General features: G+C 56.2%; 1 protein-coding gene across 39 annotated transcripts in view; it reads right to left on the bottom strand.

Moving 5' to 3' along the window:
- The window catches only part of NFIX (nuclear factor I X), a 103912-nt gene that overhangs the window by 12894 nt on the left and 65514 nt on the right, over positions 1 to 25504 (bottom strand). For 16 of the 39 annotated variants that reach the window (XM_045379713.3, XM_065534506.2, XM_005588185.5 and 13 more), the window contains exons 3-8: positions 12409 to 12471; positions 12035 to 12109; positions 11513 to 11633; positions 9906 to 10042; positions 6846 to 6968; positions 3733 to 3908 (exon numbers count right to left, since the gene is read on the bottom strand). In XM_045379713.3, the coding sequence (XP_045235648.1) occupies positions 3733 to 3908; positions 6846 to 6968; positions 9906 to 10042; positions 11513 to 11633; positions 12035 to 12109; positions 12409 to 12471 (695 nt within the window). The remainder of the gene's footprint in view (positions 1 to 3732; positions 3909 to 6845; positions 6969 to 9905; positions 10043 to 11512; positions 11634 to 12034; positions 12110 to 12408; positions 12472 to 25504) is intronic. The other 23 variants (XM_065534509.2, XM_074026073.1, XM_074026089.1 and 20 more) reach the window with 3 other exon arrangements.

Below are 25504 nucleotides of genomic sequence, written 5' to 3'. Positions count from 1 at the left end.
CTGCCAGCTCCCCAATGAGTCGGCAGAAGCATGCAGTACCCAAGTACCATAAAGCATGTGGGATCGACTTGTCCTTCCTGTTGCACTTTAAAGTCACGGAAGCCCAGGCTGGCCTATGCAGGGCCCCCTTCTGAACTCTGGCTTCTCTGCCCACTGTTTTTTTTTTACCACTATGACCAGCATCTAGGTCTGACATATTGTCCCTCTAAATGGTTCCTTTGACCCATTCCTGCCCACTCCAAGGATGACAACTCTCAGTGGCCCTGACAAAAGCAAACAGTGGCTGCTGGTCCCCATATGTGTCCTGGGCTGGAGAACTTTTGTGCGGGTATTGTTTTGGAAAGGGACCCTCAGTTCCAGGTAACAGTGCAGGTCAGAGCGCGAAGGTTTGCAGCTCTGCAGAGAAAGGTGATGCGACGCCTCCCCTCATCTCCATGCCTTCCTAGAAGGAGGGAATGGGATGGTCTGATCACAGCCTCACTCCTCCTCTCCAGGTGTCCTGAGCTCACGCTCCCCGGGGGCTGGGACACAGAGGCCTTCCAAGCAACCCCAAGGCGGCCTCTGCCTTCCTCCAGCTTCAGAGCCTGTCTCCCCCAGGAGTATCTAAATTGTTAATCCCACCTGATAATGCTAATCCCTGCCTGATATGGCCAGACATTGAAACCTGCTGATTTACAATATTCAGTTTCTAGATGTAAATTCCAACCAGGCTGGCATGTCTCAGCTCTGATTGGGGTACAGTTGAGGTTTTAAAAACCTCAAGGTCTTGTGACCGTGTAGTGCCTTAAAATCTCATGAGTTAGGAGCTAGAAGGAGCCGGAAGCTGGTATAGCTCCTCACTTTTTTTTTTTTTGAGACGGAGTCTTGCTCTGTCACCCAGGCTGGAGTGCAGTGGCCGGATCTCAGCTCACTGCAAGCTCCGCCTCCCGGGTTTACGCCATTCTCCTGCCTCAGCCTCCCGAGTAGCTGGGACTACAGGCGCCCGCCACCGCGCCCGGCTAGTTTTTTGTATTTTTAGTAGAGACGGGGTTTCACCGTGTTAGCCAGGATGGTCTCGATCTCCTGACCTCGTGATCCGCCCGTCTCGGCCTCCCAAAGTGCTGGGATTACAGGCTTGAGCCACCGCGCCCGGCCTTTTTTTTTTTTTTTGAGATGGAGTCTCACTCTGTCGCCCAGGCTGGAGTGCGATGGCGTAATCTTGGCTCACTGCAATCTCCGCCTCCCAGGTTCAAGCGATTCTCCTGCCTCAGCCTCCCAAGTAGCTGGGACTACAGGCACACGCAGTCACATCCAGCTAATTTTTTGTGGTTTAGTAGAAAGGAGTTTTACCGTGTTGCCCAGACTGGTCTCGAACTCCTGAGCTCAGGCAATCATCTGCCTGCCTCACCCTCCCAAAGTGCTAGGATTACAGGTGTGAGCCACCGCGCCCAGCCTAAAATTCTTCTATGCAAACATTTTCCTGCAAAACTGATCTGTGACTTCTGATTCTCAAGGAGGTTAGAAACAGCATCAGCATCACCTATGAAGTTAGGAAAAATGCTAATTCTCAGTCCCCATCCCAGACCTGCTGAATCAGTTGCTCTGGGGGTGAGACACAGCCATCTGTGCATTAGCCAGGGCTCTAGTTGACTCTCGCGCATGCCAAGTCTGAGAAGCACTGCTTAACAGTGGCTGTAGTGCAAGCACAGCTGGACACTGCCACTCCCTGCCCACTGGATCAGTGGTGGAGCCAGGCCCTCTGGCTCTCTGCAGCTATGCATCAGCCTTTTGTGTAGCACAGTGCTGTCTCTAGCCTCCTCCCAGAAGCCAGGGGTGGGCCCCATCAAGCAGGCTCCTCACTGAGCCCCCTCTCTCTCTCTTCAGTGGGACAGGCCACACAAGGAAACTAAGAGGTTGCTCCCCAGCTGGGCCACACTCCTTGCTTAATCAAGGTGCCTGTTTGCAGTTCCTGTCTGCAGTGTTTTGTTGTCCATGGTCTGCTCGGAGCAAGTGCCTGCCTCAGGAAGAGAAACTTCTAGGCAAAATGAGTCCTCTGTCTTTTTTAAAAACTATGGCTCTATATCAGAGTCCTCAATCTTGAACAGTCAAGTCAAGGGAAACGCTCAGGACCTAGCCCTCAGGACCAGAGGCTCAGAATGGCCAGAGGACTAAATGACCCACTTTCTCAAGGGTTCTATGGTTAGGTTTGGCTGCTTGGCCTAACCTGGTCTCTAGGCCAGCCTCAATTTGACTCCAAATCCTGGCTCCCTTGGTAGTTGAGAAAGCAGGTAAGTTAATGTTCCAGGCCTCTCTGCCACATATCCCAGACCCCAGGCCCCTTGGGGGCTAGGCATAGGCTGATAGCTCCCCTTGAACTCTGCTGGTATCTCTGATGAAAGCACAGCAGCTGTCAGAGGTCAGGTCTGCTCTTCCCTCCATGACCCTAAAAGTGGACAGAGCTTGTCCAGAGAGGTGGGCGAAGCTACCAGTACACTAAGGAGCTGCAGAGTCAGCCAAGAGAAATCCTTGAAGGGCAAAGGGGGAAGGAAGATGAGGAGGAAAGCAGCAGGAGGGGAACAGGAGGGAGGGAAGAGGACTGGCTTCCCTTACGGACAGAGCGAGAAGGCGGAGCCACAGCCCCGCCGCATATCAATACATCAGCACTTAGCAAATGCTCACTCTGCCAGAGCACACCAAGGCAGCATGGGGCTGGTGGCAGCAGGCAGCCACTGGTGTGGACTTCTGGGATGCCTTTCCCCACCACAGCCCTTTGAGCATCCTCCCTGCCTGACCTCTCACAGCAGGCTTCCAGGCTGGGAGGGCTGGCTACAGAGGAGCTGGGGCTTCTCCTATTACAGCATGCTGCTGAGGCTCTGGACTTTTCCCAGAGGTCTAGAAACCTCCACATTCCAACCAGGGACCACTGTCCCACTGAAGGGTCATCTCTGGCCCACCACTCCTGGGATCATTCTTTCGCTGAGCAACCCTGAGTTTCTGCTCCTCAGTGACAGAGAAGGGCTCCGGGGGGAGCCAGTGTGTCTCCCAGGGCTGAGGAGCAGCAGGGTTTCACTCTAGAACCGGGAACGTCCTGGGAAACCTTTGTTAAAAGTCTTGCCAACAGTGGTCTCACTGGCAGCTATGTGGATCGGGGCTTTCCCTTGACACAGTGCTCGTCACTAGGGATAGTCTTGCCCTCCTGGGCACATTGAAATCTGGAGACTTTTTTTTTATTATCAAGACTGGGGAGGAGGTGGTGTTCCTGGCATCTAGCAGGTGGAGGCCAGGGATATTGCTCAACATCCTACAGTGCACAGGATGGTCTCACACAATAGTGAATAAACAGCCCCAAATGTCAACAGTGCTGATACTGGGGAAACCCTGGTCTAGAATCTAGCAAATCCTTGCAGTTCCAAAGTTTAAGAGGAGTGCTGGGAGGTCAGAGCCCAGATCTGAGTTGGATCATGAGTTCACTCCTGCTGAGGGGGCAAGGACCATGGGAAGGGCAAGGAGCCTGAGCAAAGGGGCCCAGATGCTGCCCCCACCTCTCCAGACCATGATAGACAGGCCCTGGCATAATACACAGACCCCCGCCCCCAGACCCAGAAAATCGAGGCGTTTGGTACTACCAGCTCCCTGCTGCTCCAGCCCCAGGCGGGCTCCTGGCTTTTGGGCCCTCTCCCTGTGAGCCCTGAGACAGACAGATAGATGTGGAGATGAGGCTGTAGCTGGGCTCCTGGGGCCCTCTGGACTCACCTGTCCGGTGGCCTGGCCCGAGCCATCCGAGCACACAAACTGCACAAACTCCTTCAGTGAGTCCTGCCCGTGGTGGTGGTGGTAGCGGATGGTCGGGTGCGTGAAATACGGGCTCGACTGCTGGATGATGGACGTGGAGGGGAAGTGCAGGGCTGACGCTGTGGCCCGGGGGCTCCCTGCATGCACGTGGGCAGGGAAAAAAGGGCGTCAGGGCCAAGGAGGCAGCCAGTGGGAGGGACAGGAGAGGAGGGGAGCTGCAGGTCAGAGGGCTGAGGGTCCTGAGGATCCTGAGCAGGTGAGGCAGCCGCCACAGGCACAAAAGTTAAGGCAGCACAAAAAAAGTCAGTCATCAGTTTTAATGCAATATAAATAAATAATAAAATCAGCAAACTAGGGTCCAAAGGCCAGTCATTTGTTTTTGTAAATAAAGTTTGATCACAACCAGTGCTGGGAGATTAGGATGAGGCAGATGAGGCAGGGTAGGATCTTGTCTTTATTTTATTTGGCTTTTTAAAAAAGTATTATTATTATTTGAGACAGGGTCTCACTCTGTGCAGTGGCACAAACACGGATCACTGCAAGCGATCCTCCCGGGCTTATGCAGTCCTCCTGCCTCAGCCCCCCAAGTAACCAGCACTACAGGTGCATGCCACCATGCCTGGCAGATTTTTGCATTTTTTTTTCTAGAGATGAGATTTTGCCATATTGCCCTGGCTAATCTCAAACTCCTGGGCTCAAGTGATTCGCCTGCCTTGGCCTACCAACATGTTGGGATTACAGGCATGAGCCACTGTGCTCAGTCTAAATATTTTTTTTTTTTTTTTTTGAGATGGAGTCTTGCTTTATCATCTAGGCTGGAGTGCAGTGGCGTGGTCTCGGCTCACTGCAAGCTCCACCTCCCGGGTTCATGCCATTCTCCTGCCTCAGCCTCCTGAGTAGCTGGGACTACAGGCACCTGCCACTATGCCCTGCTAATTTTTTGTATTTTTAGTAGAGACGGGGTTTCACCGTGTTAGCCAGGATGGTCTCGATCTCTTGACCTCATGATCCGCCCACCTCGGCCTCCCAAAGTGCTGGGATTATAGGCGTGAGCCACCGCACCTGGCCAAGATTTTTCAAATAGAAACGGGATCTCGCCCTGTCATACAGGCTGGAGTGCAGTGGCGTGATCACAGCTTACTGCAGCCTCGAACTCCTGGCCTCAAGCAGTCTTCCTGCCTTGGCCTCCCAAAGCATAGGGATTACAAGCATAAGCCACTGTGCCCAGCCTCAACATTTTAAATCATTTTAAACAAAGACATGGCTGAGTGCTGTGGCTCATACCTGTAATCCCAGTGCTTTGGGAGGCCAAGGTGGGAGGATCACTTGATCCAGGAGTTGGAGGTCAGCCTGAGAAATATGGCAAGACCCCGTCTCTACAACAAACATTTAAAAATTAGCCAGGGTGGCACACAGGAGGGATCACTTGAGTCTGGGAGTTCAAGGTTTCAGTGAGCTATAATCGTACCACTGCATTCAGCCTGAGTAATAGAGTAATAGAGCGGGAAACTGTCTTAAACAAAACAAAACAAAACAAAAAAAACAACAAAAAAACACCTAGTATGTGCTCATCATACCCTTTTTTCTGCAAAGTTTGGATTTTAAAAACATGTTCCATTAAAATATTATTTATCTTGATGACTGAGTTGATACTTGCTGACACTCTGCACCTAAGGTGAGTGCCTCACTAGTCCTACCTAATTCAGGCCCTGGGCGGGAGACTGGGTGGTGGACAAGAGGAGGCAGAGGGTTCCCTGGGGCTCGGATGAAGACAAAGCCAGCGTCTGCTCAGGATGGCCATCTGACATATGCACACACATCTCCTGAGTGCGAACTGGTGTGCACCCAGCCACCGCCACCTAGGCGGTGTTCTCATGTGCTCAGCCCCATCACTCTCACACACGTGTCCTCACATACGCGTTCTTGCACACGCAATTGCCAACCCAGACCAGGCCCCAGCTCTTCCCCCTCCCGTCTGTTTCCAATCAGCTCGCTCCTGCTCTTGGTTTCATTAGGGGGCTGAGGAAACTTGGCTTCTCTCTGGAGTTCATAAAAGCTGAGTTGGAGCCGGAGGAGCCAGGCCTGCGCCCTCCTGCTGCCTGTGCAGAGGGCCTGGGCTCCCCGCCCCCACCTTGCGGCCACCACACCCTGCCCCAGCACCGGTTGCCTCTAGGCTCCCAGCCAGGAGGCCCCAAGGAGGAAGCCAGGAGGTAAACCTCCTCGTTTTCTGTGTCCTACATACAAGCCCAGGAGATGGCAGGCGGACACAGGGCCATGTCCAGAAAAAGTCCAGGCCTCTTGCTGCCAGGTGGGTGCCCAGAGAGGGAAGAAGAAAGGGAAGGAGTGACAGGGCTGAGGTCTCAGCTCCCACAGCCTCCTGCCTGATCCTATCTCCTCAGGGCGACCTAGGTGTTCTCATCCTGAGCACCTTCTCAGCTGGGACACTGAAGTCAGACCGCAGCCGCACGGCAGTGGGCAGTTCCTTTTCCTGGAAAGCAGCCCAGGTACCACCTGCTCCCTAAACCCAGCCCTTCCTTTCTAGAAAGTGGCAGGGAGGCCCAGACAAAGGAGCTACTTGCCGCAGGAGCCTGGGCTCCTTAGGAGTACTCTTCTCCATCCAGGCCCCACACCAACCGGGGCTCACGCTGGGAAACAACCAGAGCCCGGGCTCAGCCAGGAGCTAAGAGAGAGGAGCCAGCAGGAGGGCAGGGGAGAAGGCTGTGACTTCCCGCCCATAGTTGGCAGGACAAAAGGAGAACTGGGCCAGAGTTGGGGAGGCCTCGGGACAGGCTTGTGTTGTATGTAGCACCCACGCACGCGAGGAATGAGAAGAAGTGGGAGGTTGCTCAGGAGCCAGGTGGACAGCCCAGGGGCCCAGCCTGGTCCTCCATGGGGTGCCACGTGAAGTAGGGGCCGGTTCCCATGCCCACCACATGGTGCTGCTGCACCACATCCTACTCGGAGAGCTTGGGGCTGTCACTCGGGGTCAGCCCTGGCCCCTTCACCTGGCCAGCTGCCCCTAGACACTCAGCCACCTCCCCAACTGCCCCCCTCCGGGGCCCCCCATTTCTCACCTGGTCTGACTCCAGCAAGCACAGGCAGCGGGTGGTGGGTGAAAGCCATGCGCGGGGAGCTGCCCTGAGAGGAGAGGGCACTGCAGAAGTCCAGCTTTCCTGACTTCTTTAGAGAAGCCGGGCCTGGGGGGAGGAAGCAGCAACACAGGGCAGATTTAGCTGGGCTGGGGTGGGCGCAGGGAAGGCGGGAAGCCAGCAGCTTGCTCCTTCTTTCCTCAGCCCCTCCCCACCACCCCTTCCTCTACTGTGCTCCCTCCTGCTGCTCCTTGCCCAGTCCCAGGCCTTGTTCTGGGCCTGGTTCCGAGGCCCTGTGTGTAGGCCAGCCAAGGGGTGCTTCTGACCAGAGAGGAAAACAAGGCCCCTGAGTAATGTGGGGTGGTGTGTGCCAGGCAGGGGGTGAGCAAGGGGCCCAGCCTGTGCCCTGGCAAGCAGGTAACGAAGTGAAAGGGTGGGATGCAGGACCGACATCGGGAAAGGAGTGCAGGAGGAACCCCAGGGCGCCAGCTTGAGAGCCGGGAAGGGGTAAGTTTGGGAGAGACAGGCTGGGGTCTATGCCATGGTGCCCTGGGCAATGGGAGATTCTGGTGGGAAGAAGCCAGGGCCCCGTTTAGGGAAGGGAACACACAGCCATGAGCCCTCAGGAGGGACACAATGCCCAACGAGACAGCAGGGACAGGGGCCAGAGGACCTGGAGAGTCCTCGGGCTGCTCAGGCCTAGCCGGGCTGTGGAGGCAGAGCCAGAGGGGAGAGGACTCCCCCAGCCAGGAGACCCAGAAACTCAGCTACCACAAGATGGGTAATTTCAGGGCTCTGCCCTTCTTCTGGTGCCAGAGGTGTGGGTGGCATTCAGCATGAAACAAGGGCACAGAGAACACCTTGTTTGAAGTCTGTCTTTAGAAATTCATCTCTGCCCAGTGGCCATAGCATCCAAATGACAAAGCAGGGTCCCCAGGGGGCCAGGTTCTTCCATCTTGGGCTGAGCTTTAAGGTTGTACCCAGGTTGGGGGGGATACAGTAGAGTTGGGGCAGATCTCTAGAGCTACCATCCTTGGGGGACAAATCGAGTCAGTTTGGGTGAGGGGTGGAGGGGCTGCAGAACAGAGAAATAAAGAGCCATCTTAACTGCAGAGGGAAGGGACGGGGGAAGGGCGAACTCCCAGCCGCCAGCAGAGGTGTTATCTGGCAGCAGCTGTGTGCCACCTGATAGCTGGCACAGTGGGGAGGGGGGAGCATCCTACCAGCTGTGCACAGCTGTCCCCACGGCCGCACAGTGCCTCCCCAGCTGTTCACTGTCCTGCAGCTGGGCTGCTTAATTGGCGATTTGTCGCAGCCCAGGGAAACAACACACAGCGGGGTGAGGGGGAAAGGGAGCTGGGGGTGCTGCAGAAGGATGTTGGGGGGCCGTGCGTGGCAGGACTGCCAGAAGGAGCAGAAATGCAGAAATGGCAGGCACAAAAGCAAACAGCCAAGGAGAGAGCAGGAGCCAGGAAGAGGGGGGCTCCTCAGGAACTAGGTCTGGGCAGAGGAGCCCAGGAGCCCTTGCCTCAGGAGCCAGCTGCAGACACAGCTCTCTATGCACCCCAGGGGCAGTCCTTGCAGAAGGGATCACCTACTGAAGCCCTGGCCAGGGACCCAGGATGTAGCCCAAGAGTCTCCTGGGCCTTCTCAACTCCTCTCTCCGCCTCTCAAGGCTCCCCTAGGGAAGCATGTGGCCCTTGCTGGCCCAAGTCCCTGCCTGCCACGAGGAGACCCTGGGAGGGACCCCAGAGTCACACAAGGAAGCCTTCTCACAGAGGCCAGCCTCTGCTGGCCGTCTAGAGGGTCTCCAGCCTACTCCCTCAGCCTGAGGCCTGGAGGCAAGCCCTCCTTTTCTCCTCCCAGGAGGAAGAGAAGCTGCTGGAACTTGCATTTGTTCTGGGGCAGCAGAAAAGCAGGAGTGCCTCCCAGCCCCATGCCGCTCCACCCCAGCCTCTGCCTGCCCACTTGGCCCTTCCCAGTAGGGGCATATCTGGAAACCATCACATCAAAGAAACCATCACACAAAGGTCAGAACCTCATCTTCTGGAGGAGGAGAATGATGCTCAGGGCCCAGGCCTGTCCAGAGCAGACATGCCCAGTGCACAACCCACACGCGTGAGTCTGCACTCCCAGGCCCTGTCACACCCACAGTGAGGATAAACACAGGCTGTACCACTGGCACATCAGCGGGGGGCTCCTGCAGCCAGCCTCCTCACACACGTGTGCTCATGCACATGTACACACACACGCACGTGTTACATGCTCTCTTCCAGAGTCCTCTCCAGGTCTGTCTGCACCCTCAGTCAAGAACGGAGGTGAAGGGGGGTGGGTTCAACAGGATGAGGAGTCCTAGAGGGGACTGGGAAGGTCTGAGCTGGCTTCTTCTGTACTCTCTCCCCTTCGCTAGCTTCCCTGCCTGGCCTCAAAAGGACTCTGCTCATTCTTCACTAGACTCTGAGCCTCTCTCTGTAAAGCTGGGCCCTTGAGACCAGTGGTTCTCATCCTGGGAGGATTCTGTCCCACAAGGGGACGTTTGACAATGTCTGAAGGCATTTTTGGTCATCAAAACTGGGGGTGGTTTTGTTGCTGGCATCTTGTAGGTGGAGGCCAGGGATGCTGCTAAACATCCTGCCATGCACAGAACAATCCCCCTACACAGAATGATGAGCCCCCAGATGTCATGAGTGCCCAGGGTGTCAAACTGCTTTAAACCATGAGGCCACAGGGTGGGGCAACCTCTCTAGAGAAATAGCAGGAGGGGCTGCGGCCATCCCACTGTGGGGTACCAGAGGCTTAGCAGTCCCTCTGCTTCCCACTGCCATACCACGGGCTCTACTGCTGACTCTGACAGCATCCCTCCTCGCCTCCACTCCCTTCCTTCAGCCTGCTCTGCCCTCCCTGGAAGATCAGGAGGCAAGAAAACAGATGGGTAATGCTCCCCGACAGGGGGATAACTGGTGGGAGGCTCACCAGGTAAACTGAGAGGGGGACAAAAAGGCTCTGGGCTTCCCTTGCTCTGCTCAGGATCCCCCACACCCATACCTGCATCCACATCGTTGGGCCACCCACTAGACTGGCTGCTGCCAGCTGCTGGGGAACGGCCTGTCCCGGGATAGAACACGTCGTCGACTGGGCTCTCCATCTCGCTGTCATCGATGGACTTGGGGCGCTTGGTGGTGCTGGGGAAGGAAGACAGGGTCAGATGGGCCAAGGATGGGCCGAGGCTCCAGGGAGTGACCAATTGTCCAGGCTAAAGAACTGCGCATGGATGGCCCTCTACGTGGGAAGTGGTGCCGGCTGACAGCAGCATTTCTGGGCACTCACTGCGTGCCCAATCCCAAGATCAGCCCTAAGGCTCCTCAAGCCATCAGCTCCAACCTGCTCCTCTTCCTCAAGCCCCTTCCTGATCTGTGATGCCATGGTCCTCTAAGCTGCCCACATCAGAGAAGTTGGCAAAACCCTCAGCTGCCTCCTGTATCCCACCTATGATTTCCCAGCAGCCCGCAGGGCTAGGGTGAGGTGAATGAGGTACTCGCAGGGACAAAAATGCCATAAACTCAGTTATCAATATAAATAATATTTTAGTCCCTTTTTTTTTTTTTTTTGAGATGCAGTCTCGCTCTGTCACTCAGAGTGGAGCACAGTGGCGTGATCTCTGCAAGCTCACTGCAAGCTCCACCTCCTGGGTTCACAACATTCTCCTGCCTCAGCCTCCCCAGTAGCTGGGACTACAGGTGCCCGCCACCATGCCCGGCTAATTTTTTGTATTTTTTAGTAGAGAAGGGGTTTCACCGTGTTAGCCAGGATGGCCTCGATCTCCTGACCTTGTGATCCGCCCAACTCGGCCTCCCAAAGTGCTGGGATTACAGGCGCGAGCCACTGTGCCTGGCCTAGTCCCATATTTTTAAAAAATCAAAATGAATGCCAAAAATCTCACAATTAATATAAACGCCCATGTTTAAAAAAAAAAAAGCAGGGTGGACCATGCCCAGCACAACTTGCCCTGGCCAGAACCCACATCCCTGCCTCACAAGCAGCTCCCTCCCTCTCCATGCCACCCCACCCTCCAGACCCTCCCCCACTCCAGCCTTTCCAATGGCCTCCTAACTGGCTATCAGTCCCGCCCACACACACTGCTGCTGGAGAGAGCTTTCTGGAACACACACCCTCAGCATCCCCTGCTTAAAACCCCACAGGGGTCCCCACTACCCAGCGATGAAGTCTAAATGTCTTCTTCTGGCCTCCAAAGCCCTCTGTGGGGTGGTCCCACCAGCCTATGTGGGCTGAACTGGGATAGAGGCTACCCTCTTCTCTGGAACATTTTCCCCAGACCTCCCAACCTCCTCTGTGTCTGGGCTCAAATGTCACCTTCCCAAGACAGAGACCTTCTCGGACTCCCATTTCCAGGCAGAGCTATATCTTGTGTGAGTTTGTGTCCCCAGGGCTGGGTGCTTCATGAGAGCACAAAGCAGGAGCTCAGGGGGTGACTGCGCATGGTGGACTCTAAAGTGTTAGAGCCAGTGCCCTCAAAGAGAGGTGACATTCTGAAGCACCGCAGCCTCGGTGACATAGCTGACTATAGCCACTGGGAGGGCCCTGGCCCTGGGGGAAGTGGAGAGAAGATGGAAAGGCAGGACCACTGGGCTCACCTGGTGGAAGGAGGGGAGGTGATGGACCGCCGCCCCAGGGTCACCTGGTTGATGTTGTAGTAGCTGGGACTCTCCAGGTCCGCCAGCGAGAAGTTGGGCCCTGATGCTGTTGCAACAGGAGCTAGGAAGAATGAGATGGTGATGAGGTTTGGAGATGCGGGGAGGCCTGATGGGGTCTGTTTTGTTGTCATGAACGGCTTCCCAGAAGCCCAGAGTGGGGCCAGGAGATGGGAGAAAGTGGGCCATCTGGGCTGCTAAGGAACCTCCTCCCAGCTAGGGGGTCACAGGAGAAGAGCCTTTGGTTGTGACTTTTTCTTTTTCCTTCAAAGCAATGGAGACTAGAGACAGGCCTCTCTGGAAGACTCTGTTGTACCCAGCCCAGCACCAGTGGGGCCGAGAGTGTCCCAGAAAGCATCTGTCCCCATCCACCTGCCCTAAGACCCCATTAGGAGGACATCCCATGAGGTCCCACCTCCTCATTTTCAATCCCCATCCCTGGCCTGGAAGGAAGGACTCACTTACTCTGTGATACTCTCACCAGCTCCGTCACATTCCAGACCCCGGAAGTCACAAAACAGTCCTGGAAACTTAAGTGCCCTGAAGAGGGGAAAGGATGAGTGAGTCAAGACAAGGCCAGAAGGGGGCTGCCTGGCTATTTCCAAAGATCTTCCCCACTGCTGACTGTCCCTCCCAAGTCCCATTTCCAGCTCCAGGCTGGCCTTCAGGTCTACACTGAGATGCTCTAGGTGTGCCCCCATCCCCTCAGGCAGGCTAAGCTCAGTCAAGGGACAGCTGAATGAAGGGGAAGAAGTGAGGGTGGCCAGGGCAGCCAGGGTAGGGGAAGGAAGTGGAGGGGCATGAAGGACAACGCAGCTGGGCAGGTTGGGGGCACTGACCGTTGGGCAGTGGTTTGATGTCCGCATCTCCTTGCTGGTTTGAACTATCTGATTGTCCGGATTCTGCAGGAGACACAAAGGGGAGGATGTGTCAGGAGCAAAGTTCTCCATAAGCACCAGCCAAGCACTGGCCCCTCCAGCCTGGTGCAAGAGCAGGGAGGGCCCAGCCCGGCCACAGAAACCTTCACCCCACTCTCTCCCTAAACCAGCCCCGGGAGGCTCAGGGAGACCCAAAGCAGGGAAGGAAAGATAGGCCCAATGCAGGTTTCTCAGCCTCAGCACTGATGACATTTGGGCTGGATTGCTCTCTGTGGTGGGGAACAGCCTGTACACTGTAGGGTATCTGAGCAGCATCCCTGGCCTCCACCCACTAGATGACAGTAGCACCCCAGTTGTGACAACCCAAACTGTCCCGAGACATTGTCCACTGTGCCCTTAAGGGCAAAGCCACCCTCAGGCAAGAAGCACCGGCCAAGAGTCTGGAGCAAGGAGGGTCCCAAGAGAGAAGTCAGAGACTCTCTCTCTCCACAGTGGGGACAGACCCAAGGGTCCCCCATCCCCCACCCAGCTTCAGCTCCCAGAGGAGCATCCCCTTCCCTAACTTGGTTAATTGAAGCCATTCCTGTCTGCCTGCGCCTCCCCCACCTCACCTTTATGCTCACAGGCAGTGCCTGGCAACCCAGAGGGGGGAGGTTTGCCCTGACGCTGTCGCCCGCTCTGTGCCAGCCTGTCTGGGCTGTCTCATGCCCCGGTGCCACAGCTGCTCAGAGGGAGCCCCGAGACAAGGGCTCATTGTGCAGTGGGAGCTCACAGAGGACTGGGGGCAGGGTGGAGTGTGTGTGTGAATATTTTGCTGAGCTTGGGAAAGCCCCCCACCCCCGTCCCCCTGGTCCTCAAAGCTTTGTGTGCCAGGGGCGCAACGGGGACCTCCAGAATGCCTGCCTGGGCATGACAGCTGGCGAGAGGGTGGTGGAGGGGGGCCAGGCAGGTTGTGGGGCAGGAGGAAGCCAGGCATTTGGTGAAGAATCAGCTGCTCACAGGGGGACCACATGGGGGTGGCATCTGAAAACCTTGCCTTGGTATTGGCCAGGGCTTTGCCCAACTTTAAAGAGCATTCCTGCCTCCTGGGTCTTGCCACCACCCTGATTCAACCTGCTTGCCCCCACCATAAAGGAGGTTCCCAAAAGGTGACATCACCCCTAGGGTTGGGGTGAGGGACCCCATCAGTCACTCAGGAGGCAAGGAACAGAGCTGGGTGCTAGGGCTGGATGACAGGATGCAGCCCACCTGGGTGGCACCCCTGCTTGCAGCATGAGGGCCCCACCATGTCTGGGGCTGAAAGCACTGGCACGCTCCAGGCTACCTGCCTTAATGTAATGGGTGAAAAAGGGTGACTGTTTCAGGCCCCACTCCCCCTCCACCCCATCCCCACTTAACTTTGATTTTTTAATTCCAAAAAATAAATCCTATTGTAGCGAGTCAAGAAAATGTAGTTCTTTTTAATACGGAAAGTGCTAACAAGTGCTTTTAATATGGAACGATACACTTCACCACCTCTGGTTTGGGGTGTATCCTTCCATACCTCCCCTTTCACTCAGCCCTGATGATATGTTTGACAAAAAGAGGTTCCCACCCTGAGTCATCTCTTTGTTAGTGGCACTCTCTGCTCTGGAGGAAGCCCACCCGTGTTCCCCGAGAGGGCAACCTCTCTGTGCCATAGCATGGTGTGAATGTGAACTTTCTTGACACTACCTCACTCTCTCACCTTGGCCCATTGCTGGGTTTCTGGGTCTGATTTGAGCCCCAGCCAGGCTGGCAATGGCAGCCAAGGGGTCTAGGGAGCAGGCAGAACGCCCCAGGGCCTCCTCAGACCCCAGTCCTGTGGCTGCTCTAAATCATGGCTTGGGAAGGGCACAGCCTCACAATACATGTGCAGAGGTCAGTGAGGGGCACATGGTCCCCACTCTACTTCCCAGGGGTCTCTCTGCTATGAACCCCACCCATCCTAGGGACAACTCGGTCCCCAACAAGCCCTCCAGAGATGGATCAGTAGAGTCAGGGGAAGAAGGAGGAAGCCTCAGAGTCCACCCCATGGGAGCGGTCCCAACCCACTGCGAAAGGCCAAGTGGAGATGGTAAGCCATGTGCCTGTGCACACGCATGTATGGATGCACACGTGAGTATTCAGCCCAGGGACAGCCGAGAGGGAACCCAACAAAGAGATGGAGGTGGGCCAGCGACTGAGGCAGAGGCTCTCCAGGAGAGCGCGACAGACAGGAAATCCTTCTAAATCAGGACACAGCCCCAAAATGTTATTGCTGTTATTACTATTAGCTCTGTGTAAAGGAACAAGAGGGAGCGAGGATCCGGTGCGAGCAAGGCCCCTGCCACGCGCCTCCGGGCGCTGCTCCGGGCGCTGCTGGCAGCCATTTTAGACCTTGGCAGCCATCTTACGGCTGGCGGCCCCAGCCGGAGGCCCACAATGCCGCCACCGCCGGCCCCTGACATGCTCAGCTCAGCTCCAGGACAAAAGGCAGAGACATGGGAAATCTGGACCCAGGCTCGGAGGCACGGGAGCCAGGCCTGCGGCCGGGGCAGCTGCAGCCAGGGCCCCACTGATCTGCTCAAGTGGTGTTCCCCTTCTCCCCTCTGGCCAGCACAGTGAAAGGAGCAGGGAAGGCTGAGGCCAGGAGCGGGGGACACCGCAGCTCTACTCAAAGGTGGCTGAAGTCCTCACAGGGCATCTCAAGGCCCAGGGACTTAACTAGCTCAAGAGTAGACCCCTGTCCCGAGAGGGCAGCAGGTATGTGGTAGACCCCTGTCCCGAGAGGGCAGCAGGTACCTCGGGACACCAGGGATGTGACAGGGGAAGGTCTCTGAGCACCCTGTCAGCTCGGGGATGTGCCTTGGATAGATGGAGGAAGGAGGCTGGCAAGAACCAGCAAGTGGCTGCAGGGCCCAGAGAGGCCACTAGGTCCATGGTAGAAGTGCTCCTGGGGAGGCAAAGAGATGTCCTGCCCACCAGAAGCGCAATGTGGGCCAGCTTTCTTACCTGGTGGGCTCTTTGGGGAGCCTTGCCTTGAGGTCCGGGCCTGCTCTGGACAGCCCCCCGGGCAACAGGAGCTGCAGAGCATCTCCATGTCATGACTGCCTTGCCTGTCTGGGCTCCCCGGGGGAAGGGATAACCCCGGGATTTGGGACAGAGAGGAGGAAGGCCCCTTTAGGATGCCCCTCCCCAGGCCCTGCCTCGTGGCTGCTCTGCTTTTATCTGGCAGAATGGGGCTTATCACAGCCACCAGCTGAACAAATACACAAATCCACGGTTAGTGAGGAAAAACACTCTGCCTGAACTCTTTATCTCCTGTTCACAGGCCCCGCACACTGCCCACTGCCAACAACACAGGAGGGGACCTGACTGCAGCATGGCAGGGCTCTGTTCTCCACTATGAAGGTGGAGGGCGGCCTCCCGGACTCTGGCCGGGCCTCCCACTCAGTCTCCACGCTCCGTCTCTCGGCCACCCCCCTTCTTCCCTCCTCGCCCCTGAGCCCGGGGTGGCTCTCCCCTGGCAGTCCCTGCCAGGCAGGCGTGCATGAGTGAGCCCCTGCCCACAAGGGAGCCCCCTCCAGAGTCTGCTCTCTCACTGGGGACAATGGGCCAGCTGGTGGCCTATGGGCCAGTGGAGGGGCAGGGACAGCGTTGGCTGGCACAACGCAGGCAGGTGCCGGGCTCCATCTTTTATCTTTTATCCTCTGTCATCGGCCCACGCCCCCGAGGGCTGTGTCTCTGATTCCCCAGTCTTCTGGGGCCATGTCCCCTGGAAGCCTTTCTGGCCTCAGGCTTCTCTCCAGCCTGCTTGCCAGCCAGTGAGGACATTAACTGCATACCTTTAAGTTCAGGGTCACCCAACCACCCTCCCAATCACTTCAGGGACTGTGGCTCCCGGTGCTTCCTGGAGAGACTGGTTGGAGATGGGAAAGAGTGGGTGCTGCTGCTTCCCCTCGCCCCACACCAACACAGAGTTTCCCTCCATGCTGGTGCTGGGAGCTGGAGAGATCTTTCTGTGCTCTCAGCTGCTTCCCACTCGGCCCATCAAAATGCAGCTGCCTAAAACCTGAGCCCAGCCGCTGTGTCCGACAGGTGCCTTGGCCAGGCTAGCATTCGAGGTCCCTGGTTTCTGGGCCAGGCTAGGGGAGGGAGAGTATCTCAGAGCCCACAGCTCATTCTCGATGCTGTTTGGGGGTGTCAGGCTGACTCATGTCACACAAAGACACAACTCTGCTGGTTGTCCTTCTCTGGGGACCTGGGCTACTCATGAGATCCATGTCTCTGAGGCAGAGGCTTCCCCTGCCCATGATTCTGGCCACTTTGCAGACATCTGGAAGGGAGGGCTATGAAGGAACAGGCGATAAGACTGGACTCTGTCTCTGCATGGGCCCAAGTGGGCTCTGCTGAACAAGCCTTCGAAACGGGATTTGGCTCCAGGTTCTGAGGCCACTCTGTATTCATCTGCACACCACGGGTCATTCCCCAGCATCAACAGCTTGTGGGCTGGAGGCTTCTGGCAGTGCCCAGCCCAGAGCCAGGCTCAGCCAAGTGGCCACTCTGGGCCCCTCTCTTCCTTGGGGGCCCCTCAGTATCCCCTGGAACAGCCACAAAGTTCCCCTGCAAAATTTCCCTTCTCACACCCACACCAGCTCCCCTTCTTAGCCCCTGGAACAAATCCCCACCTTACTTCTTTTATTCAGCTCTTTGCCTTTCCCCTTGGATCCCCATTTGTGATCTTACTTCCCTGTCTCCCTTGGCTCCCCTCCCTCTGTCCTTCCTTTGCCTTCCCCTCACCTCTTCAGCACCTCCCTCTCTTCCTTCTGCTGTTTGCAGGCACGTGTGCTTGCGCCTGTTTCCAAGAGGACTCTGCCTCTTCAGTAGGGCTCTGGAGGGGAAGCTCCAGCAGCCAGGAGGAGCCTAGGGTTGCACATAAACTCCAACTGACAGCACTTTTTTTTTTTTTTTTTTTTTTTTGAGACGGAATCTCACTCTGTTGCCCAGGCTGGAGTGCAGTGGTGCAGTCTCAGCTCACTGCAAGCTCCGCCTCCTGGGTCCACACCATTCTCCTGCCTCAGCCTCCCGAGTACTGGGAACTACAGGCACCCGCCACCAGGCCCGGCTAATTTTTTGTATTTTTAGAAGAGACGGGGTTTCACTGTGTTAGCCAGGATGGTCTCTATCTCCTGACCTCGTGATCCGCCCGTCTCAGCCTCCCAAAGTGCTGGGATTACAGGTGTGAGCCACCGCGCCCGGCTGCATGATTTTAGTATAATATTTTTCCAGCTACAGATGGGGAGATAGTTATGGTTCCCACTAGGGTGAGGGAGGAATTCCTGCTGGCTACAGCCAACACTGGCCTCAGCTCCCACTCGAAACAAACTTGTGCTGTGAAAGGAGCCATGTATAATTTGCTGGCCAATTGCCCCCACGGACTTTGGCCTAACAAATTTTATGGAGGCTGAGGGGCGTGCACAGATTTGGCCTTAGCTGAACCCACATATGCATACCCAGGCATGTGCATACACTTGGATGCATGCACTCATATTCTCAGACATACACACACACACACACACGGAGGTGCCACTAGCCACTTCTCGCTGTCAAGAAAGGGTGGAGTGAGATGGTACATCTGGAGCCACCAGAGAGGAACCCCCTTCAACTCTGCAGGAACCGCTGGCCTTTGGAATGGGGAGAACAGCCCTTGGGGCGTGCCTGCCCATCCCCTGGCCCTCCCAGGCCTGACGTTCCAGAAGCAAGTGGGGGTACATTCTGTTCTGGGGGTGCCTCTGGGCAGCTGCAACACCCCATCCTCTGAAGGGCTGATGCGATTCTGGGGCCAATCACTGGTCCTCCCAGCACTGCACCCGCCTCCTACTTCTCTCCCCCTTCCTCTGAGATTCCGGAGCATCCAGGGCACGGGAAACCCAATCTCAAGGGGAGCCAGAGGCTCCGCCTGTAGCAATCAGAGCTGGAGAATGTAACTATTGTGCCTCCTGAAACCCAAGTCTGAGAATGTGAGACACCCTGAGGAGGGGAATGGTGGATAGATGGGGGGCTAAGGGGACGGGTCACAGAGGGGTTCTCCCCGTCTCAGCAAACAGGAGACTCAGGGGACCGAGGAAGTCCTTGAGAATGCAGGGCAGCCAGAGGGCAGACGGAGGGGGTGAGGCTTGGCCAGGGCCTGGGCCCACGAGGCTTCTAGGGTCTTCCTCTCCTCTCCATTCCTCACCTGCCCCACCAGCCACCATGCATGTGCACACACACATCCTGGAGTCATCCTGAGGTGGCAGGTTTTTTCCTCCTCTGTCATCCCTAGAGTCTCACATGGTTTAAAGCAGGCGCCCCAACAAGAAGCATAGCCCTCAAGCTGTGGGTGGGGGCAGGGATAAGGACAGGGGAACATGTCACCCCATTATTGTCCTCTCCCCTTTCCTCATTCCCTCCCTGCTCATAGGTCCAAAGAGGCTTCCGCCTTTGACTTGACTGACCTGCTGGAGATGGGGGAAGAGGACATGGCAGAGGGGATAAGTGACAGGAAAAAGGAAGAAACCAAGTCACACCCACATGTGGTCTAGGCCTGCTCTGGCTGCCCCTAGGGCCTAGGCTCAAGGAAAGCCATTGTGGGGGCGGGGGCAGTAGGGAAGGCACAGGAACCTGGCAGATGAAGGGCCAGCATCTGGATAGGACATTCCCCTCTCCATCTCCTGACCCCAGGAAGAACTACTTTCTCCATTCCAATGCACCCCAGCCTCTACGGGTGCCCCTGGAGCAAGGGCCAGGCCTGGCTACTGCAGGACTCACAGCTCGGCAGTGAGGCTTCGGGAAGCGAGGAGAAAGCAAGTCCGTCAGCTTATCTTATACCCAGGAGACCAGCAGAGCAGTCTCACGCTTCATCTGAAAGCCTCAGGTCCCTCACGGTGTCGAGGTGAAGAAGGCCTGTCTCCTACAGTCCTTGGTTGCCTCCATTCCCCATGTGGAGACGGACTCCTAGCCAGAAGCCTTCCAGCCACACAGCCCATCACTGCCTCCCTCATAAAATGAGAAAGGTGTTCCTAAGTTCAAAATTTTCCTCCAAGAAAACAATAGAACTCCCACCTCCCTTCCATCCCCAACAAGTGGCCCCGGAGCCCTCCAGGGAGTTTTTTTGGTGTGAGCTGCTCAGCGTTCTCTGCCCGGCTCCGGTTCATTAGCAGCTGTCCCCAGCCCAGGGAGAACTCCTGGAGATGGGCCCAGGCATGGAACAGTGGGAGAAGCCAGGAGGCACTGGGGAGCTGAATGCTCAGTTGCTCTTCCCCAAGGGATGACAGGCAGTGGCCAGCAAAGGAGAGAGAGAAGGGATATGCCCCTGGTGCAGAGCAGAGCACCCGGCAGGTGGACAAAGGCCCACCTGCCAATGGCCACTCCAGGACCAGCCCAACAAGTTAATAAATGAGACCCCTAGTCACAGCAGCAATGAGACATGCGAGGCAGCCTGCAGGCTCCCCCTAGGTCTGCCTATGGCAAGGTGACCCAGCACCAACCTGGCACCTCAGACACCTGACTATGGAGGGAACAAGTGGACCCAGGGCATGGTGGCAACACTGTCTGGGGTGTTTCAGAGATACCTGGGGCAGGAATTCCCATCAGAGCAGAAGAGATTGAAGATGACAGGCAAAGAACAGGCAAAGAAGAAGGCAAAGAAAAACATCTTAGGGAGATGGAGAGAGGCAGGAGCCATTGGCCTGGGTCTGCTTCACCTGTCCTCTGAGCCTGCCCTTGGCCTACCCAGGGAGGTGCCCTTGGTCTGGAGCCTGTGTCCACTGAGGGGGTACAACACGGTGCTCTACCACTTTGGATACCCTGTCCTGGGTAAGTTGGCCTTGCCCCAGCAAAGAGGGGCCAAAGGGGGCAGGCCGAAGTGGAGGGTAGGAGGAGGAAGGAGGTGGGTGGCCAGCAATGGCATACCAGGGCTCCCCCAAATTCACATCCATGCTCCAGAACCTACCAGCCCGTGACTTTGGCCAAGTTATGAACTGTTTCCTCATCTGTAAAAGGGAGATAACATCTACTATTAGCATTCCTGGGTGAGGAATAAATGAGAAAATATGTATAATAAGGTGCTTAGCTCAGGGCCTGGCTCATAGTTGGGGCTACATAAACGTCGCCTGTCCTTCCACCTGGATTACTATTTCCCTTTATCTCCATTTGCTGAACGCTTATTCCTCCTTCTCAACTCTATTCAAATGCCACCTCCCACCCTCGGGGGGAAGCTGTGGCTGACCCTCAGCTCCCCTCCCCAGGAGCTCATGCTCTTGAGTACATGGTGAGTGTGTCCTAGATTGCAGTTTTTGGTGTCCTGCCCCAGAGACCACTGCCAGTGAGCAGAGGGGCTCCCTTGGGGCCTGGCCCACTACCATCTACAAAGAGCAACAGGGAGGGTTCTCTGTAAATATAATGGCAGAGCCTGGGCAGACACCCATACAGACATATCCCTCCCCACATCAGTGTGCAGTAGCCATCCAGTGGTCTCAAGACAGTCACCATACTAGAAATGGGGTGGGGGAGAGAGGGCCAACAGGGAACAGGGAGGTTAGAGCTTGTCCCCCCAGACTCTGGGAGTGCTAGGCCCAAGGCCTGCCCAGCCCAGCCCAGCCCAGCCTTGGAATACAGAGAGCTGAGAAAACCAGGAGCACAGGCACAGGCCCATGGGCAGCCAGGCCAGGCGCCTCTCCTGGCAGTGCTGGCTGGTGCCACGATTCAGCCAGCAGCTGGAGCCAGCATTTCTAAGAGGGCCTGGGGCCAGGAGTCATGTGATGGTGGAGTCCAGGCAAGTGGCCCCCAGTCCCTGAAGCTTCTATCCCCTCCCCAACCTGATGAAGAAAAACTGACAGTGGAGAATGTCCTCCACACCCCACATGCCAAGAAAAGAGAGGGGCCCTGGGGAGGGGGTGTCCCATCCTGGTTCCACCCCCACCCGCTTTCTCTATTTCCAGCACTGCCCTTTCTGGCCCTTTGAGCTGCCCAGGACAAGACAGGCTGGCCAGACAATCACTCTCACCCCCAGCTGCTCTTAGGGCTATTAATAGTGTCCCCACCTCCCAGGGCTAGGCATCACCCTCCTCCTACCCCCATATACACTTGCCCTTGGTCTAATTATTCATAAAGGGACAGAGTCCTCCAGACCCTAATGCCAACCTCGTATGAGAAGCAGGAGGCAGAGGCTCTGCAGGCCACTCAAGGGATGCGCCTGGGACAAGCAGGAGTTTAGAGGAGGGATGCGAGAAGGCAGGAAGCCCCAGAGCCAGAGAGCAACCAAAGGACAAAACTAAAACTAAAACTAGAAGATAGAGAGAGAGGGAGAGAGAGAAGGAGGAGCCACAGCAGAGAATCAGGGTCAAAGCAAAGAAAGAAGACTGGGGCAAAAAGAATCAGAGAAGTACAGTACAAGACTCTGAGAGAGGCAGGGAAAGAGGGCAAAAACAAAAACAGGAGAGAAGAAATTATTCCTTTGGGAGAAGAAAAAAAAAAAAAAAACAGAAAGAGGAAAACTTTCCTAAAGATACTCAGGAGTAGTTTTGTGTGTACAACTGCTGGGCTGCATGTAGCTGCCAGTATCTGTCTGGTGGGCACTCAGCAGAGTGAGGAGCTGCGGAGACCCCAGGACAAGTAGCCCCTACTCACCCACCCCTGAATGCTTCTGGGGAAGGGAGGGAAGGAAGAGGAAAAGGGAAAGGAGGAGGCTCAGAGAAGGAACAACTGGCCAAGAAAAGGAAGGTGGAAGAAGTGAGACCCTATAGAGCAGGAAATTCACTTTAGCCCAGGGCAGGGGAAGGTCCCTAAGCTCTCTGCCTATTTGCCTGAGGAAATCAAAAGGGACAGAGAATCGGCAAGGATGAGGGAGCATCAGCCTCTCCCACCACCTCTCTCTGCCCCCTGCTCTCTTTCTGGCCCTAAGCAGAGTTCTGCTCCTGCCTCCCTCCACTGTTCCCTTTCCTTGGAAGAATCCATCCAGGAAACCTCAGGGCCTGGGATTAGAACTGTAGAACCCACCTACGTCAATTCACCCTGTGGGGAAGTGGGAGTTAGGCCGAAGCCACCTGCCTCCCCTCCTCAGGTGCTAACTTTCTCAACCCCCACTATGACCTATGAGAGAGCACTCAATACCCAGGCTGGTGACTCCAAAGGGGCCTCTTTCACCCGGAGACTTGCCTTGGTGTGGCAGAGACTGAGCCTGGCTCATGGACAAGCAACAAACACAAATGCCCACCATAATCAGATGTTTAAGTGGGGCCCTTCTCCCACCTGGAGGCTGGGAACTAAACAGCCTTTCCTCCAAATCCCACCTACACAGGGAACCTCTGGCTGGTCCATGGCTGGGGAAGTGGGAGACTCTAGCTCTGGAAGGTATGAGAGCCCCAGAGAACTGGCCACCAGGCCACTCAGGCCAGGAGGTCCTGACCCCACTAGACCATCAGCCCCTTGAGGACAAGCCCTCTCTGTTGGTTTTGTTTGCTGCTACATCCCCCACATCTCAAAGCACACCTGCAGTGGATGATAAGACTCCGAAGAGACGCTTCTAGATCCTTCTTCAAACCATGGCTACACTGACCACCCAGAGAACAGAGGCACCAGCTGATACCTTCCCCTTCCTGAAGAAAGAATAGCTTTCTTGTAGCCCAACCACCGACACTCATGTCCAGTGAATTAATGTGGAAACCCTGATGCCGCTAATCCTCCTGCAAAGCCGAGGTGGTTCCAGACACAGGACTGGACATATTTGCGCCACACTCAAGGGCTGGAATGATCAGAGGAAGGAACTGGAGCCTGAGAACAGCACAGCACGGGAAGGTAGCGGAGCACTCTCTCGCAGGCCTGCTCCTCTCCTTGCCCTGGAGACTCTAAAACAGCCACTGTCCAGAGGAAATACGAGGAATCTGGGCCTCTGACTGCAAATTTCCAGCTTGGAGCCCTAAGAGCCTGGGCAGGGCTGGGCTGAATGGACGGCACCGATTGCTGCATAGAGCCCTGGGCCTGGAATCAGAAGCTTAGGCTCCAAATCCTAGACTTGCTGCTGTTAGACCTCCAGTGTGTTTCTCTTGCTTCTTGGTGCAACACAACCAAGACCTGCTCAGCACCATGAGATGTAAGTGGGGATTTTTACAGAGTTTTTTCTTTTGAACATATTTTAACTTTCAGTTTTATATACTATACAGTATCAAGCTTGCATAAGGACAGCAAAGGCTGCTGAAGGGACAAAGTGACATTGATCCTCCGACTGGCAGGTGCCAAATTCCTCATTCATAACTCCCTGAAGGACCCAAAAGAGGCTTTCCCCAAACTGCCGGGCAGCAGGGCTCAGGGAGAGGCGCGGCTCAGGAAGCGACGCGGTTCAGGCAGCGAAGCGCTGCTCTCCCCGATGCCGTAGCTAGGTGGCGCAGCGAGTTAACACTAGCTGCCCTCCGAGGGCTGCGGCGGGGCGCGGCCAGCTACCAGCCCAGAGCTACAGGGGATGTGGTTCCCTCCGCATACCCAGGGGGTCCCAAGAGGAAGGAGAAGAACCCACTCAGGCCCAGGCCACTCGGACCCTGGGTTATGCACCAAGGAAGGAGCTACCCGTGACAGCGGCTCCTGTTGCTGTCGCTGCCAAACACATCCCGTGATGTGATGTGTTGTGAGGGCCGAGTTTCCCGTTCGCATTGATTAGGAACAGCTTGCGATGCGGGGGCCGGATGGAAAGGGGGCCGCGAAATGCGTGGGCGAACAGAAGGCGGGGGACCTGCCAGGTATATAGCTTGATTGGGGGTTATCCAGTGAGCCCGGTCCCACCCTGCGTGGCTGCCGCTCTGAGTCCTGCCTGCTTGTTTCAGAACGGAGCTGCCCTCGATTTGGTGGGGGGGGGTCTAAGGCCATGTGACCCCAGGAGTATTCCTAACGCACCCAGGATGTCCTTACCTTTTGGCAATGCAGACTTGTCTCTGCAATTGGTAAACACTTGAAAAGGAAGATCTCTACCCCACCCCCATAAAAAGTGAAAAAAATGAGACTAAAAGTCAGAGATCAGGAACCAGAGACAGAGAAAAATGGAGAAAAGTCAGGAAGAAAAAAAAAAAATCAGCGCCCTCTGCAGTGGCGGCAGCAGCCGGGCGGGCACACCCTCCCGGGCGGGCGTGGAGAAAGGCCCCTTTGTTCCGCTGGGAGGTTAGCCGAGGTGAGGCCTACCCGCCCATCCCTCTGACCCTGGGCAGTGCAGATCACTTCACAGGGCCCGGGGCTGGGCCTGGTTGCTTCCCTGACCCCCTAATCCTCAGGCCCCAGAGCAAAACAGTCTAGCTGGCTGTGCGAGCGCTGCTCCCTACCCCCCTGCCTTGCCAAGCACCAAGGGTCACACATGTAGGGCTGGACTGGGCTCCTCCAACAGGTCGCTGGACACCCATACTACCAGCCATTAGCAGCTTGCCCATGCTTCTTCTAAGCTATAGGTTTCGGGGTAGATTCTACACACAGCAGGTGCCCCACAAAGGCATGGTCAGAGAGTGCAGCACAAGCTGGGAGCTGATGCCCCAGGAGGCAAGGCTGGTTGACCACGCCTCTCCCACCCACAGTGAGGCTCCCGGGCTCTCTCCTTCACCGGTTCCGGATATAGGCCCTTTCCAATGGCCTCAGGCTCTGGGCCAGGAATGGTCCATCCAAGGCTTCCTCAGAGTGGGGGCTGGGCTCGGTACTAGGTCCCTCTGAGAGGTGGGGCCTGAGCTCAACCACTCTGTTCTCCAAGGAGCGGCCAGAGTGAAATCACCTGTCCCTAGTAAAGGGGAGCTGAGAACAGGCTTACTGCCACCCCCAGAGCCTGTCAAAGCAGAGGCTGAAGTGGAGGGAAGAAATGGAGGTCAAAAACATCCCTTCTGGCTGGGTGCGGTGGCTCACGCCTGTAATCCCAGCACTTTGGGAGGCTGAGGCGGGTGGATCACTTGAGCTCAGGAGTTTGAGACCACCCAGGGCAACAATGGTGAAACCCCATCTCTACTAAAAATACAAAAAAATTAACTGGGTGTGGTGGCGCATGCTTCTAGTCCCA

The sequence above is a fragment of the Macaca fascicularis genome, chromosome 19 (assembly GCF_037993035.2).
Source record: "Macaca fascicularis isolate 582-1 chromosome 19, T2T-MFA8v1.1".
In the NCBI taxonomy this organism is placed as follows: Eukaryota; Metazoa; Chordata; class Mammalia; order Primates; family Cercopithecidae; genus Macaca; species Macaca fascicularis.
This window is presented reverse-complemented; position numbering and strand designations above follow the sequence as displayed.